The following is a 15,957-nucleotide window of genomic DNA, read 5'->3' as shown; positions in this document are numbered from 1 at the left end:
CACCGTATGACGAAGGATCCACTCCCTCAGCTTCTCCCCCCCGGATGACGTCCTGCAAGCTTTGGGGTCACAGTATAATGAGGACCCCTGATGTATGGCCCATACTGGGTACGATGCCGTCCTGGTGTCATTCATGCCCCCATATTGACTGGCTGTGACGTTGTCTTCTCTGTAGGGAGGGAAGATCCCGATCCGCTGGACGGCCCCGGAAGCCATTCAGTACCGGAAGTTCACATCGGCCAGCGACGTGTGGAGTTACGGCATCGTCATGTGGGAAGTGATGTCTTATGGGGAGAGACCCTACTGGGACATGACGAACCAGGACGTAAGTCAGGGGAGGGCGACCGACCTCTGCTATGGGGTTCATTGTACCCGAGCATGGAAGTCACCTGCTGAGCGTGAGGTGTCAGGAAGTCGGTGGAGCTGCATACCAGGAACGGCACCTTGTGCAATGACTCGGGGCCCCTGTATCCTCAGCATGTGATGGTGGGTGGCCGTGTACGGGGGGCTTCACATGCTCTAATCATGTATTGCAGGTTATAAACGCCATCGAGCAGGATTATCGCCTTCCGCCCCCCATGGATTGCCCCAGTGCCCTCCACCAACTAATGCTTGACTGTTGGCAAAAAGACAGGAACCATCGGCCAAAATTTGGGCAAATAGTCAACACCTTGGACAAGATGATCCGAAATCCAAACAGTCTGAAGGCCGTGGCGCCTCTGTCCTCCGGGTACGCCGTCCGTGCTTCATCTCCTGGGGCAGGTAGAGGGTTAGGTGACCACCAATGAGCCATGATTGGTGACATGAGACCCCCACAGTTCTGTAAATGCGGGGGTATTCACCTGATGTAGGTTATTATGTGGGGGTCTGTGTATTTAGCCCACTCTGCTCACGCTCCTGGTTGTTCCCGCAGGGTGACGCTCCCGCTCCTGGACCGCACCGTCCCGGATTACACCAGCTTCAACACGGTGGACGAGTGGCTGGACGCCATCAAGATGGGACAATACAAGGAGAGTTTCACCGGCGCCGGATTCACCTCCTTCGATGTCGTATCACAGATGATCATGGAGTAAGTAAGACTGGACATCTGGAGGGGCGTGCTCAGTGCTGGGGTCCTCCAGGACACACAGTAATGTATGTCTCTACTCTGTACGGTCCCTATACACTCAGCGGGTAACAGATACGAGGTCCTGGTCCTATATTATACGTCCCTGCTGTATACGGTCCCTATACACTCAGCGGGTCACAGATACGAGGGCCTGGTCCTATATTATATGTCCCTGCTGTATACAGTCCCTATACACTCAGCGGGTCACAGATACGAGGTCCTGGTCCTATATTATACGTCCCTGCTGTATACGGTCCCTATACACTCAGCGGGTCACAGATACGAGGGCCTGGTCCTATATTATATGTCCCTGCTGTATACAGTCCCTATACACTCAGCGGGTCACAGATACGAGGTCCCGGTCCTATATTATACGTCCCTGCTGTATACGGTCCCTATACACTCAGCGGGTCACAGATACGTGGTCCTGGTCCTATATTATACGTCTCTACTCTGTACGGTCCCTATACACTCAGCGGGTCACAGATACGTGGTCCTGGTCCTATATTATATGTCCCTGCTGTATACAGTCCCTATACACTCAGCGGGTCACAGATACGTGGTCCTGGTCCTATATTATACGTCCCTGCTGTATACAGTCCCTATACACTCAGCGGGTCACAGATACGATGGCCTGGTCCTATATTATACGTCCCTGCTGTATACAGTCCCTATACACTCAGCGGGTCACAGATACGAGGCCCCGGTCCTATATTATACGTCCCTGCTGTATATGGTCCCTATACACTCAGCGGGTCACAGATGGGAGGTCCCGGTTGTATATTATACGTCCCTGCTGTATACAGTCCCTATACACTCAGCGGGTCACAGATACGAGGTCCTGGTCCTATATTATACGTCCCTGCTGTATACAGTCCCTATACACTCAGCGGGTCACAGATACGAGGTCCTGGTCCTATATTATATGTCCCTGCTGTATACGGTCCCTATACACTCAGCGGGTCACAGATACGAGGTCCCGGTCCTTTATTTTACGTCCCTGCTGTATACAGTCCCTATACACTCAGCGGGTCACAGATACGAGGCCCCGGTCCTATATTATACGTCCCTGCTGTATATGGTCCCTATACACTCAGCGGGTCACAGATGGGAGGTCCCGGTTGTATATTATACGTCCCTGCTGTATACAGTCCCTATACACTCAGCGGGTCACAGATACGAGGTCCTGGTCCTATATTATACGTCCCTGCTGTATATGGTCCCTATACACTCAGCGGGTCACAGATGGGAGGTCCTGGTCCTATATTATATGTCCCTGCTGTATACAGTCCCTATACACTCAGCGGGTCACAGATACGAGGTCCTGGTCCTATATTATATGTCCCTGCTGTATACAGTCCCTATACACTCAGCGGGTCACAGATACGAGGCCCCGGTCCTATATTATACGTCCCTGCTGTATACAGTCCCTATACACTCAGCGGGTCACAGATACGAGGTCCTGGTCCTATATTATACGTCCCTGCTGTATATGGTCCCTATACACTCAGCGGGTCACAGATACGAGGTCCTGGTCCTATATTATACGTCCCTGCTGTATATGGTCCCTATACACTCAGCGGGTCACAGATACGAGGTCCTGGTCCTATATTATACGTCCCTGCTGTATATGGTCCCTATACACTCAGCGGGTCACAGATACGAGGTCCTGGTCCTATATTATACGTCCCTGCTGTATACGGTCCCTATACACTCAGCGGGTCACAGATGGGAGGTCCTGGTCCTATATTATACGTCCCTGCTGTATACGGTCCCTATACACTCAGCGGGTCACAGATACGAGGCCCCGGTCCTATATTATACGTCCCTGCTGTATACAGTCCCTATACACTCAGCAGGTCACAGATACGAGGTCCTGGTCCTATATTATATGTCCCTGCTGTATACGGTCCCTATACACTCAGCGGGTCACAGATACGAGGCCCCGGTCCTATATTATACGTCCCTGCTGTATACGGTCCCTATACACTCAGCAGGTCACAGATACGAGGTCCTGGTCCTATATTATATGTCCCTGCTGTATACAGTCCCTATACACTCAGTGGGTCACCGATACGAGGGCCCGGTCCTATATTATATGTCCCTGCTGTATACGGTCCCTATACACTCAGCGGGTCACAGATGGGAGGTCCCGGTTGTATATTATACGTCCCTGCTGTATATGGTCCCTATACACTCAGCGGGTCACAGATGGGAGGTCCCGGTTGTATATTATACGTCCCTGCTGTATATGGTCCCTATACACTCAGCGGGTCACAGATGGGAGGTCCCGGTTGTATATTATACGTCCCTGCTGTATATGGTCCCTATACACTCAGCGGGTCACAGATACGAGGGCCTGGTCCTATATTATACGTCCCTGCTGTATACAGTCCCTATACACTCAGCGGGTCACAGATGGGAGGTCCCGGTTGTATATTATACGTCCCTGCTGTATATGGTCCCTATACACTCAGCGGGTCACAGATACGAGGGCCTGGTCCTATATTATACGTCCCTGCTGTATATGGTCCCTATACACTCAGCGGGTCACAGATGGGAGGTCCCGGTTGTATATTATACGTCCCTGCTGTATACGGTCCCTATACACTCAGCGGGTCACAGATACGAGGGCCTGGTCCTATATTATACGTCCCTGCTGTATACAGTCCCTATACACTCAGCGGGTCACAGATGGGAGGTCCCGGTTGTATATTATACGTCCCTGCTGTATATGGTCCCTATACACTCAGCGGGTCACAGATGGGAGGTCCCGGTTGTATATTATACGTCCCTGCTGTATATGGTCCCTATACACTCAGCGGGTCACAGATACGAGGGCCTGGTCCTATATTATACGTCCCTGCTGTATACAGTCCCTATACACTCAGCGGGTCACAGATACGAGGCCCCGGTCCTATATTATACGTCCCTGCTGTATACGGTCCCTATACACTCAGCGGGTCACAGATGGGAGGTCCCGGTTGTATATTATACGTCCCTGCTGTATACAGTCCCTATACACTCAGTGGGTCACAGATGGGAGGTCCCGGTTGTATATTATACGTCCCTGCTGTATATGGTCCCTATACACTCAGCGGGTCACAGATACGAGGGCCTGGTCCTATATTATACGTCCCTGCTGTATATGGTCCCTATACACTCAGCGGGTCACAGATGGGAGGTCCCGGTTGTATATTATACGTCCCTGCTGTATACAGTCCCTATACACTCAGCGGGTCACAGATACGAGGTCCTGGTCCTATATTATACGTCCCTGCTGTATATGGTCCCTATACACTCAGCGGGTCACAGATGGGAGGTCCTGGTCCTATATTATATGTCCCTGCTGTATACAGTCCCTATACACTCAGCGGGTCACAGATACGAGGTCCCGGTCCTTTATTTTACGTCCCTGCTGTATATGGTCCCTATACACTCAGCGGGTCACAGATGGGAGGTCCCGGTTGTATATTATACGTCCCTGCTGTATACAGTCCCTATACACTCAGTGGGTCACAGATGGGAGGTCCCGGTTGTATATTATACGTCCCTGCTGTATATGGTCCCTATACACTCAGCGGGTCACAGATGGGAGGTCCCGGTTGTATATTATACGTCCCTGCTGTATATGGTCCCTATACACTCAGTGGGTCACAGATGGGAGGTCCCGGTTGTATATTATACGTCCCTGCTGTATATGGTCCCTATACACTCAGCGGGTCACAGATGGGAGGTCCCGGTCCTATATTATACGTCCCTGCTGTATACGGTCCCTATACACTCAGCAGGTCACAGATACGAGGTCCTGGTCCTATATTATACGTCTCTACTCTGTACGGTCCCTATACACTCAGCGGGTCACAGATACGTGGTCCTGGTCCTATATTATATGTCCCTGCTGTATACAGTCCCTATACACTCAGCGGGTCACAGATACGTGGTCCTGGTCCTATATTATACGTCCCTGCTGTATACAGTCCCTATACACTCAGCGGGTCACAGATACGATGGCCTGGTCCTATATTATACGTCCCTGCTGTATACAGTCCCTATACACTCAGCGGGTCACAGATACGAGGTCCCGGTCCTATATTATATGTCCCTGCTGTATACAGTCCCTATACACTCAGCGGGTCACAGATACGAGGCCCCGGTCCTATATTATACGTCCCTGCTGTATATGGTCCCTATACACTCAGCGGGTCACAGATGGGAGGTCCCGGTTGTATATTATACGTCCCTGCTGTATACAGTCCCTATACACTCAGCGGGTCACAGATACGAGGTCCTGGTCCTATATTATACGTCCCTGCTGTATACAGTCCCTATACACTCAGCGGGTCACAGATACGAGGTCCTGGTCCTATATTATATGTCCCTGCTGTATACGGTCCCTATACACTCAGCGGGTCACAGATACGAGGTCCTGGTCCTATATTATATGTCCCTGCTGTATACAGTCCCTATACACTCAGCGGGTCACAGATACGAGGTCCTGGTCCTATATTATACGTCCCTGCTGTATACAGTCCCTATACACTCAGCGGGTCACAGATACGAGGTCCCGGTCCTTTATTTTACGTCCCTGCTGTATACAGTCCCTATACACTCAGCGGGTCACAGATACGAGGTCCTGGTCCTATATTATATGTCCCTGCTGTATACAGTCCCTATACACTCAGCGGGTCACAGATACGAGGCCCCGGTCCTATATTATACGTCCCTGCTGTATATGGTCCCTATACACTCAGCGGGTCACAGATGGGAGGTCCCGGTTGTATATTATACGTCCCTGCTGTATACAGTCCCTATACACTCAGCGGGTCACAGATACGAGGTCCTGGTCCTATATTATACGTCCCTGCTGTATATGGTCCCTATACACTCAGCGGGTCACAGATGGGAGGTCCTGGTCCTATATTATATGTCCCTGCTGTATACAGTCCCTATACACTCAGCGGGTCACAGATACGAGGTCCTGGTCCTATATTATATGTCCCTGCTGTATACAGTCCCTATACACTCAGCGGGTCACAGATACGAGGTCCTGGTCCTATATTATACGTCCCTGCTGTATACAGTCCCTATACACTCAGCGGGTCACAGATACGAGGTCCCGGTCCTTTATTTTACGTCCCTGCTGTATACAGTCCCTATACACTCAGCGGGTCACAGATACGAGGCCCCGGTCCTATATTATACGTCCCTGCTGTATATGGTCCCTATACACTCAGCGGGTCACAGATGGGAGGTCCCGGTTGTATATTATACGTCCCTGCTGTATACAGTCCCTATACACTCAGCGGGTCACAGATACGAGGTCCTGGTCCTATATTATACGTCCCTGCTGTATATGGTCCCTATACACTCAGCGGGTCACAGATGGGAGGTCCTGGTCCTATATTATATGTCCCTGCTGTATACAGTCCCTATACACTCAGCGGGTCACAGATACGAGGTCCTGGTCCTATATTATATGTCCCTGCTGTATACAGTCCCTATACACTCAGCGGGTCACAGATACGAGGCCCCGGTCCTATATTATACGTCCCTGCTGTATACAGTCCCTATACACTCAGCGGGTCACAGATACGAGGTCCTGGTCCTATATTATATGTCCCTGCTGTATATGGTCCCTATACACTCAGCGGGTCACAGATACGAGGTCCTGGTCCTATATTATACGTCCCTGCTGTATATGGTCCCTATACACTCAGCGGGTCACAGATACGAGGTCCTGGTCCTATATTATACGTCCCTGCTGTATATGGTCCCTATACACTCAGCGGGTCACAGATACGAGGTCCTGGTCCTATATTATATGTCCCTGCTGTATACGGTCCCTATACACTCAGCGGGTCACAGATGGGAGGTCCTGGTCCTATATTATACATCCCTGCTGTATACGGTCCCTATACACTCAGCGGGTCACAGATACGAGGCCCCGGTCCTATATTATACGTCCCTGCTGTATACAGTCCCTATACACTCAGCAGGTCACAGATACGAGGTCCTGGTCCTATATTATATGTCCCTGCTGTATACGGTCCCTATACACTCAGCGGGTCACAGATACGAGGTCCTGGTCCTATATTATATGTCCCTGCTGTATACGGTCCCTATACACTCAGCGGGTCACAGATACGAGGCCCCGGTCCTATATTATACGTCCCTGCTGTATACGGTCCCTATACACTCAGCGGGTCACAGATACGAGGCCCCGGTCCTATATTATACGTCCCTGCTGTATACGGTCCCTATACACTCAGCAGGTCACAGATACGAGGTCCTGGTCCTATATTATATGTCCCTGCTGTATACAGTCCCTATACACTCAGTGGGTCACCGATACGAGGGCCCGGTCCTATATTATATGTCCCTGCTGTATACGGTCCCTATACACTCAGCGGGTCACAGATAGGAGGTCCCGGTTGTATATTATACGTCCCTGCTGTATATGGTCCCTATAGCCCCATGGACCCTGCACTGATCCGGTACGGACTCTGCCTCTGGTGAGGGGGTGAGCCTGCAGGTGAATATTTGGGTGGCCGTCCCTCGCTGTATCATGTGACAGGGGTCTCCAGACCTGTCTGACGGAGAATTCCTGCAGGATTAGCGTCTCCTGGATCACCCGCCGGTCACTACACAGCCTCTACGGGGGGCTCAGGGCTAATAGAGGGGCTAATAGCTCATGAGGCTGCCCGCGGGTGACAGGGTGGCTGCTGAGAACGGACCCCCGCTTGTGATTGGCGACTTCTCTACTCCATGTCTGATATCAAGCTGTTTATGAATCACGGGGGTCTTGTCTTGGCCTTATAGAAGGGATCGTACAGTGAACAGAACCTTCACGGACCCCCGATCTGGATGCTGTAGAGAGGAGGATGTTATCAGAACTCTAGTAGAGACGATGAAGGCCGTGTTCTGGCCTGGAGGCACCGAGGCCGAGAGCTGGAGGTGTCCATGATCCTCCGGAGCGAGCTTCCTCGGCCTTCTGGTAGACCTGCGTCAGCCATGGATCCGCACCCTGGTGGGATGACTGGCGCCCGACCTTCCTGCCTGAAGGCTCCTCTGACCACCTTCTGGCTTCGTGCTGTAGATTTCGCTCTATGGCCCATGTGTGGGGTGACCAGGGCTCGGGGGGCCGCTACCTCCAGCCCGTGCACTCACACTAATGGCTTCTGCTCTTTCTTTCAGAGACATCCTCCGGGTCGGGGTCACGTTGGCCGGTCACCAGAAGAAAATCCTCAACAGCATTCAGGTGATGCGAGCGCAGATGAACCAGATCCAGTCGGTAGAAGTTTGAGCGGAATGGCGAGTGCTTCCTCATCCTCACACTTCCTATGTACTTGGGTTCTGAGCCTTCCCTCCTCTCCCGACCCCCGGTACAATGACATTTCTCTAATGCACCCGGTACGGATGGGACCGCCAGTCCCTCCGAGCCGCCGGACCGCAGAGCTTCCCCGGGAACTGTCAGACTTTGGCTGATGGGAAGAATATTTTTTGGAACATTAAACTTGGGTTTGTAACAATAATTACAATAAGACGTGAAAGGGGGCTTGAAGAATTAGGCTCCCACTTGCCCGGCGGTCCTAAGCGAGATTGCGGTACGTGGCCAACCTGGCGCCGTTCGTCAAGGGAATGACCTGAGCGACAGATGAGCTAATTTCCATTAAATGGACCCCGCTCCATCTGAAGATAAAGCTCTTCATCTTGAAGATGTTCCAAGAATTATCTAGAAGCAGCTTTTTCCATGAAACGGAAGACGCCGCTGAGACTTGTAGTGTTTGTAATAAACGGACGACTCCGTTCTGCCAAGCGTTTTTTTTGCATTTCCCCCACATTCCGATCCCCGGATCCACCACGAGTGACGTCTGATCCCTCTGCACAAACCTCCATGATCACCTCCGATTGCCAAAACCCCCTTTTTCTTACAAGTCTTCTTTCCCGTTTTATGTCCGTAGAGGACAAAACTATGAAGTGTGAACACTGTCGTCAATGTCGTCGTCGTTGGGAGATCTGTTTCTTTGTTTACAAGAATTAGACTTTTTTTTTTTACGTTGTTTTTGGATATCGGTCTCTGACGGAAAGAAGTTGCCGGAAAAAGAGACCTAAAAAAAAAAAAACACTCACACAAAAACTCCACCTCAATGGTCCGGCATGTGCGCGGCTGGTGGACTGAACGTGGCCGCGGCTGGTGGACTGGACGTGGCCGCGGCTGGTGGACTGAACGTGGCCGCGGCTGGTGGACTGAACGTGGCCGCGGCTGGTGGACTGAACGTGGCCGCGGCTGGTGCACTGAACGTGGCCGCGGCTGGTGGACTGAACGTGGCTGCGGCTGGTGCACTGAACGTGGCCGCGGCTGGTGCACTGAACGTGGCCGCGGCTGGTGGACTGAACGTTGCCGCGGCTGGTGGACTGAACGTGGCCGCCCTCACCGAGCGCTTCATCCGTCACCCTGTCTGCAGCTTATTATATAAGCTTTTCAGATGTGCGGCGGCGGAACTGAAGGCCAGATTAACCCCATGGGTACCAGTGTAGCACAGCCAATGCCTTCAGCTGCGTCTAGGGATGGCTCCTCATCTCAGGTCCCCTCCACCTGCAGGACGTTGGTCACCTCAGTCTACCACCTTCTACATTAAATGGTTGCGTTTGTGTCCGTTCTTTCTGCCCTTGATGGTGGTTGTAGTTGGGATGATGGGGTAGCATGCAGTGAGAATTGAATGTTTCCTTCCTCCTGGCCCCGGTAGCCTTCAGTGGAAGGAGATATAATGCTTCCGGTAGTGACCTCTTCCAGTTATCATGGCGACACTAATCCAGCTGGTGCCCGCCGTGTTCCCCTGTTATCAGTATAGTCTGAGCTCTGCTCCCATGAGTGTGAGCTCTTCGGTTCAGTATTATCAGCCCTTCCCAGCATGGCCACCTCTCCAAGTACCTGGCACCAGTCTGGAGATGATTGTGGTTAGAGAGCTGTCTCCATTGGTCATGGCCATCGGTGTGGACGTCTATCTACAGGGCTACACTGATTAGTGAGGAGCGGATGTAATGAAGGCTGTGTCCCGATCTTCCGGTCCGGGGGGGGGGGGGGATGTGGTCTGGTGGTGATACCCAGCATTGACCAGGTGTAGACCATGGCGGTGGAGCAGGGTCTTCATGGATAATGTTGACCCTATTGTACGGGGTTGTCACTGCTTCTCGGGGAAGGAGCATCCAATTTAGGGGGTGCGAGCATGACTTCCCTACCCCAGCTGCCCACCCTACCCCAGCTGCCCATTGTGACTCCTGTCTGAGCACATCTTCTTCCTCATGATGGGGGAGTAACGTTTCTCATCTGCTTGTGCGTCTCCTGGGGGGCGATGGGGGCTGGGCGGCATCCCGGCCAGTGTCTGAGCTTCCTTTTGTGATGTGTTTCTGGATGTGACAGAAGAGACAGCAGGAGCCAGCGTCACAGAACACTGAACAGACCCCGATCCCCAGCAGGGCGGCCCCCCGTCTAGCTGCAGTGTTGCCCCCCGGTCTAGCTGCAGTGCCACCACGTCTTCAGTGTTCTTGCTGTTCATCATGTGGGGAGTCGTCCATTCTTGTCCTGTCTGAGGTGGGGGGATGGGTCGGATATCTAGAATCTCACCAGCATATAAAGTAGCAGAGATGTAATCGGGGTCTCGGTCAAGTAGACCATGGCCTCCACCCCACAAGCAATGAAAAACGCCGACACTGTGAGTCTCGCCCAGTCGCTCCACCCGCGGAGAGCAGCGAGGACCCCGCCAAACGCCACATAAATGACTGGCAATAGCTGAAATAAAGACTGTTTATAAGAGCGTCTGGTCACCAGGCTTCGTTTCATCATTGCACATGTGTACACCCCCCAGAGAGGGGGCGACAGCACGCCCGAGACCACCCGGGCCTCCGAGCAAGATCCCGGACAACTCGTAGGCTCGTCCAAGCATTACCAAAGCAGGGGACGGAGTGTAGATGTGGACGTAGCCGCACGGTGGGGAGCAGCTCTGATGGTGCAATCTCGCCCCACACCTAGTGGCCACATGTCCGCGCCCCACATCTAGTGGCCACATCACGTCCGCGCCCCACAGCTAGTGGCCACATCACGTCCGCGCCCCACATCTAGTGGCCACATCACGTCCGCGCCCCACAGCTAGTGGCCACATCACGTCCGCGCCCCACAGCTAGTGGCCACATCACGTCCGCGCCCCACAGCTAGTGGCCACATCACGTCCGCGCCCCACAGCTAGTGGCCACATCACGTCCGCGCCCCACAGCTAGTGGCCACATCACGTCCGCGCCCCACAGCTAGTGGCCACATCACGTCCGCGCCCCACAGCTAGTGGCCACATCACGTCCACGCCCCACATCTAGTGGCCACATCACGTCCGCGCCCCACAGCTAGTGGCCACATCACGTCCGCGCCCCACAGCTAGTGGCCACATCACGTCCGCGCCCCACATCTAGTGGCCACATCACGTCCGCGCCCCACAGCTAGTGGCCACATCACGTCCGCGCCCCACAGCTAGTGGCCACATCACGCCCGCGCCCCACAGCTAGTGGCCACATCACGTCCGCGCCCCACATCTAGTGGCCACATCACGTCCGCGCCCCACATCTAGTGGCCACATCACGTCCGCGCCCCACATCTAGTGGCCACATCACGTCCGCGCCCCACAGCTAGTGGCCACATTACGCCCGCGCCCCACAGCTAGTGGCCACATCATGTCCGCGCCCCACATCTAGTGGCCACATCACGTCCGCGCCCCACATCTAGTGGCCACATCACGTCCGCGCCCCACATCTAGTGGCCACATCATGTCCGCGCCCCACAGCTAGTGGCCACATCACGCCCGCGCCCCACATCTAGTGGCCACATCACGTCCGCGCCCCACAGCTAGTGGCCACATCACGCCCGCGCCCCACATCTAGTGGCCACATCACGTCCGCGCCCCACAGCTAGTGGCCACATCACGTCCGCGCCCCACATCTAGTGGCCACATCACGTCCGCGCCCCACATCTAGTGGCCACATTTCACCCAAGCCCCACATCACGTCCGCGCCCCACATCTAGTGGCCACATCACGTCCGCGCCCCACAGCTAGTGGCCACATCACGCCCGCGCCCCACAGCTAGTGGCCACATCACGTCCGCGCCCCACATCTAGTGGCCACATCACGTCCGCGCCCCACATCTAGTGGCCACATCACGTCCGCGCCCCACATCTAGTGGCCACATCACGTCCGCGCCCCACATCTAGTGGCCACATCACGTCCGCGCCCCACAGCTAGTGGCCACATCACGTCCGCGCCCCACAGCTAGTGGCCACATCACGCCCGCGCCCCACAGCTAGTGGCCACATCACGTCCGCGCCCCACATCTAGTGGCCACATCACGTCCGCGCCCCACATCTAGTGGCCACATCACGTCCGCGCCCCACATCTAGTGGCCACATCATGTCCGCGCCCCACAGCTAGTGGCCACATTACGCCCGCGCCCCACAGCTAGTGGCCACATCATGTCCGCGCCCCACATCTAGTGGCCACATCACGTCCGCGCCCCACATCTAGTGGCCACATCACGTCCGCGCCCCACATCTAGTGGCCACATCACGTCCGCGCCCCACAGCTAGTGGCCACATCACGCCCGCGCCCCACATCTAGTGGCCACATCACGTCCGCGCCCCACAGCTAGTGGCCACATCACGTCCGCGCCCCACATCTAGTGGCCACATCACGTCCGCGCCCCACATCTAGTGGCCACATTTCACCCAAGCCCCACATCACGTCCGCGCCCCACATCTAGTGGCCACATCACGTCCGCGCCCCACAGCTAGTGGCCACATCACGCCCGCGCCCCACAGCTAGTGGCCACATCACGTCCGCGCCCCACATCTAGTGGCCACATCACGTCCGCGCCCCACATCTAGTGGCCACATCACGTCCGCGCCCCACATCTAGTGGCCACATCACGTCCGCGCCCCACATCTAGTGGCCACATTACGCCCGCGCCCCACAGCTAGTGGCCACATCACGTCCGCGCCCCACATCTAGTGGCCACATCACGTCCGCGCCCCACATCTAGTGGCCACATCACGTCCGCGCCCCACATCTAGTGGCCACATTACGCCCGCGCCCCACAGCTAGTGGCCACATCACGCCCGCGCCCCACAGCTAGTGGCCACATCACGTCCGCGCCCCACATCTAGTGGCCACATCACGTCCGCGCCCCACATCTAGTGGCCACATCATGTCCGCGCCCCACAGCTAGTGGCCACATTACGCCCGCGCCCCACAGCTAGTGGCCACATCATGTCCGCGCCCCACATCTAGTGGCCACATCACGTCCGCGCCCCACATCTAGTGGCCACATCACGTCCGCGCCCCACATCTAGTGGCCACATCACGTCCGCGCCCCACAGCTAGTGGCCACATCACGTCCGCGCCCCACAGCTAGTGGCCACATCACGTCCGCGCCCCACATCTAGTGGCCACATCACGTCCGCGCCCCACAGCTAGTGGCCACATCACGTCCGCGCCCCACAGCTAGTGGCCACATCACGTCCGCGCCCCACAGCTAGTGGCCACATCACGTCCGCGCCCCACAGCTAGTGGCCACATCACGCCCGTGCCCCACAGCTAGTGGCCACATCACGTCCGCGCCCCACAGCTAGTGGCCACATCACGTCCGCGCCCCACATCTAGTGGCCACATCACGTCCGCGCCCCACATCTAGTGGCCACATCACGTCCGCGCCCCACATCTAGTGGCCACATTTCACCCAAGCCCCACATCACGTCCGCGCCCCACATCTAGTGGCCACATCATGTCCGCGCCCCATATCTAGTGGCTACATTTCACCCAAGCCCGTCACGTCCGCGCCCCACATATAATGGGCACTTCACGCCCATGCCCCACATCACACCCGTGCCCCACATCTAGTGGCCACATTTTACCCGAGCCCCACATCATGTCCGCGCCCCACATCACGCGCGCCCCACATCACGCTCGTGCCCCACATCTAGTGGCCACATCATGTCTGAGCCCCACATCTAGTGGCCACATCATGTCTGAGCCCCACATCTAGTGGCCACATCTCACCCGAGCCCCACCTCTAGTGGTCACATCACACCTATGCCCCACGTCTAGTGGCCACATCACACCTATGCCCCACCTCTAGTGGCCACATCAAGCCCGTGCCCTACATCTAGTGGTCACATCTCACTCGAGCTCAATATCAAGCCCGTGCCCCACCTCTAGTGGCCACGTCACGCCCGTTCCCCACCTCTAGTGGCCTGTATACAGGTGTGAGGAGTTATAAACTGGTGTACAGGTAGCAGTAAGTGATCAGACATGAGATCCACACCTGATGCTACAGCACGTCCTTAATTACTGCTGACAACCTACCTGCCTGTGTCTGAGAGGTTGTCAGCCCCGCCCCCTGGTGATGACATCACTGATATAATATCTGACATCCAGCCTGTATACAGGTGTGAGGGGTTGTCAGCCCCGCCCCCTGGTGATGACATCACTGATATAATATCTGACAACCAGCCTGTATACAGGTGTGAGGGGTTGTCAGCCCCGCCCCCTGGTGATGACATCACTGATATAATATCTGACAACCAGCCTGTATACAGGTGTGAGAGGTTGTCAGCCCCGCCCCTGGTGATGTCATCACTGATATAATATCTGACAACCAGCCTGTATACAGGTGTGAGGGGTTGTCAGCCCCACCCCCTGGTGATGTCATCACTGATATAATATCTGACAATCAGCCTGTATACAGGTGTGAGAGGTTGTCAGCTCCGCCCCCTGGTGATGACATCACTGATATAATATCTGACAGCCAGCCTGTATACAGGTGTGATGGGTTGTCAGCCCCGCCCCTTGTGATGACATCACTGATATAATCTCTGACAACCAGCCTGTATACAGGTGTGATGGGTTGTCAGCCCCGCCCCCTGGTGATGACATCACTAATATAATATCTGACAACCAGCCTGTATACAGGTGTGAGGGGTTGTCAGCCCCGCCCCCTGGTGATGTCATCACTGATATAATATCTGACAACCAGCCTGTATACAGGTGTGAGGGGTTGTCAGCACCGCCCCCTGATGATGACATCACTGATATAATATCTGACAACCAGCCTGTATACAGGTGTGAGAGGTTGTCAGCCCCGCCCCTGGTGATGTCATCACTGATATAATATCTGACAACCAGCCTGTATACAGGTGTAAGATGTTGTCAGCCCCGCCCCCTGATGATGACATCACTGATATAATATCTGACAACCAGCCTGTATACAGGTGTGAGAGGTTGTCAGCCCCACCCCCTGGTGATGTCATCACTGATATAATATCTGACAATCAGCCTGTATACAGGTGTGAGAGGTTGTCAGCCCCGCCCCTTGTGATGACATCACTGATATAATCTCTGACAACCAGCCTGTATACAGGTGTGATGGGTTGTCAGCCCCGCCCCCTGGTGATGACATCACTGGTATAATATCTGACAACCAGCCTGTATACAGGTGTGAGGGGTTGTAGCCCCGCCCCCTGGTGATGACATCACTAATATAATATCTGACAACCAGCCTGTATACAGGTGTGAGGGGTTGTCAGCCCCGCCCCCTGGTGATGACATCACTGATATAATATCTGACAACCAGCCTGTATACAGGTGTGAGGGGTTGTCAGCCCCACACGCTGGTGATGACATCACTGATATAATATCTGACAACCAGCCTGTATACAGGTGTGAGAGGTTGTCAGCCCCGCCCCCTGGTGATGACATCACTAATATAATATCTGACAACCAGCCTGTATACAGGTGTGATGGGTTGTCAGC

At 54.7% G+C, this 15,957-nt stretch overlaps 1 protein-coding gene across 4 annotated transcripts in view; it reads left to right on the top strand.

Moving 5' to 3' along the window:
• EPHB2 (EPH receptor B2) overlaps positions 1-10,925 on the top strand; it is a 150,108-nt gene extending 139,183 nt beyond the window's left edge. For all 4 annotated transcript variants that reach the window (XM_073656023.1, XM_073656024.1, XM_073656025.1 and 1 more), the window contains exons 13-16: positions 176-325; positions 537-730; positions 914-1,069; positions 8,306-10,925. In XM_073656023.1, the coding sequence (XP_073512124.1) occupies positions 176-325; positions 537-730; positions 914-1,069; positions 8,306-8,414 (609 nt within the window). In that variant the 3' untranslated portion in view covers positions 8,415-10,925. The remainder of the gene's footprint in view (positions 1-175; positions 326-536; positions 731-913; positions 1,070-8,305) is intronic.
• The last annotated feature ends 5,032 nt before the right edge of the window (positions 10,926-15,957 follow it).

This window comes from Phyllobates terribilis, unplaced genomic scaffold, assembly GCF_046119375.1.
Source record: "Phyllobates terribilis strain yellow unplaced genomic scaffold, ASM4611937v1 Scaffold_12__6_contigs__length_324123572, whole genome shotgun sequence".
NCBI classification, from domain to species: domain Eukaryota; kingdom Metazoa; phylum Chordata; class Amphibia; order Anura; family Dendrobatidae; genus Phyllobates; species Phyllobates terribilis.
Note: the sequence above shows the minus strand (reverse complement) of the source record. Positions and strands in the feature narration are given on the sequence as shown.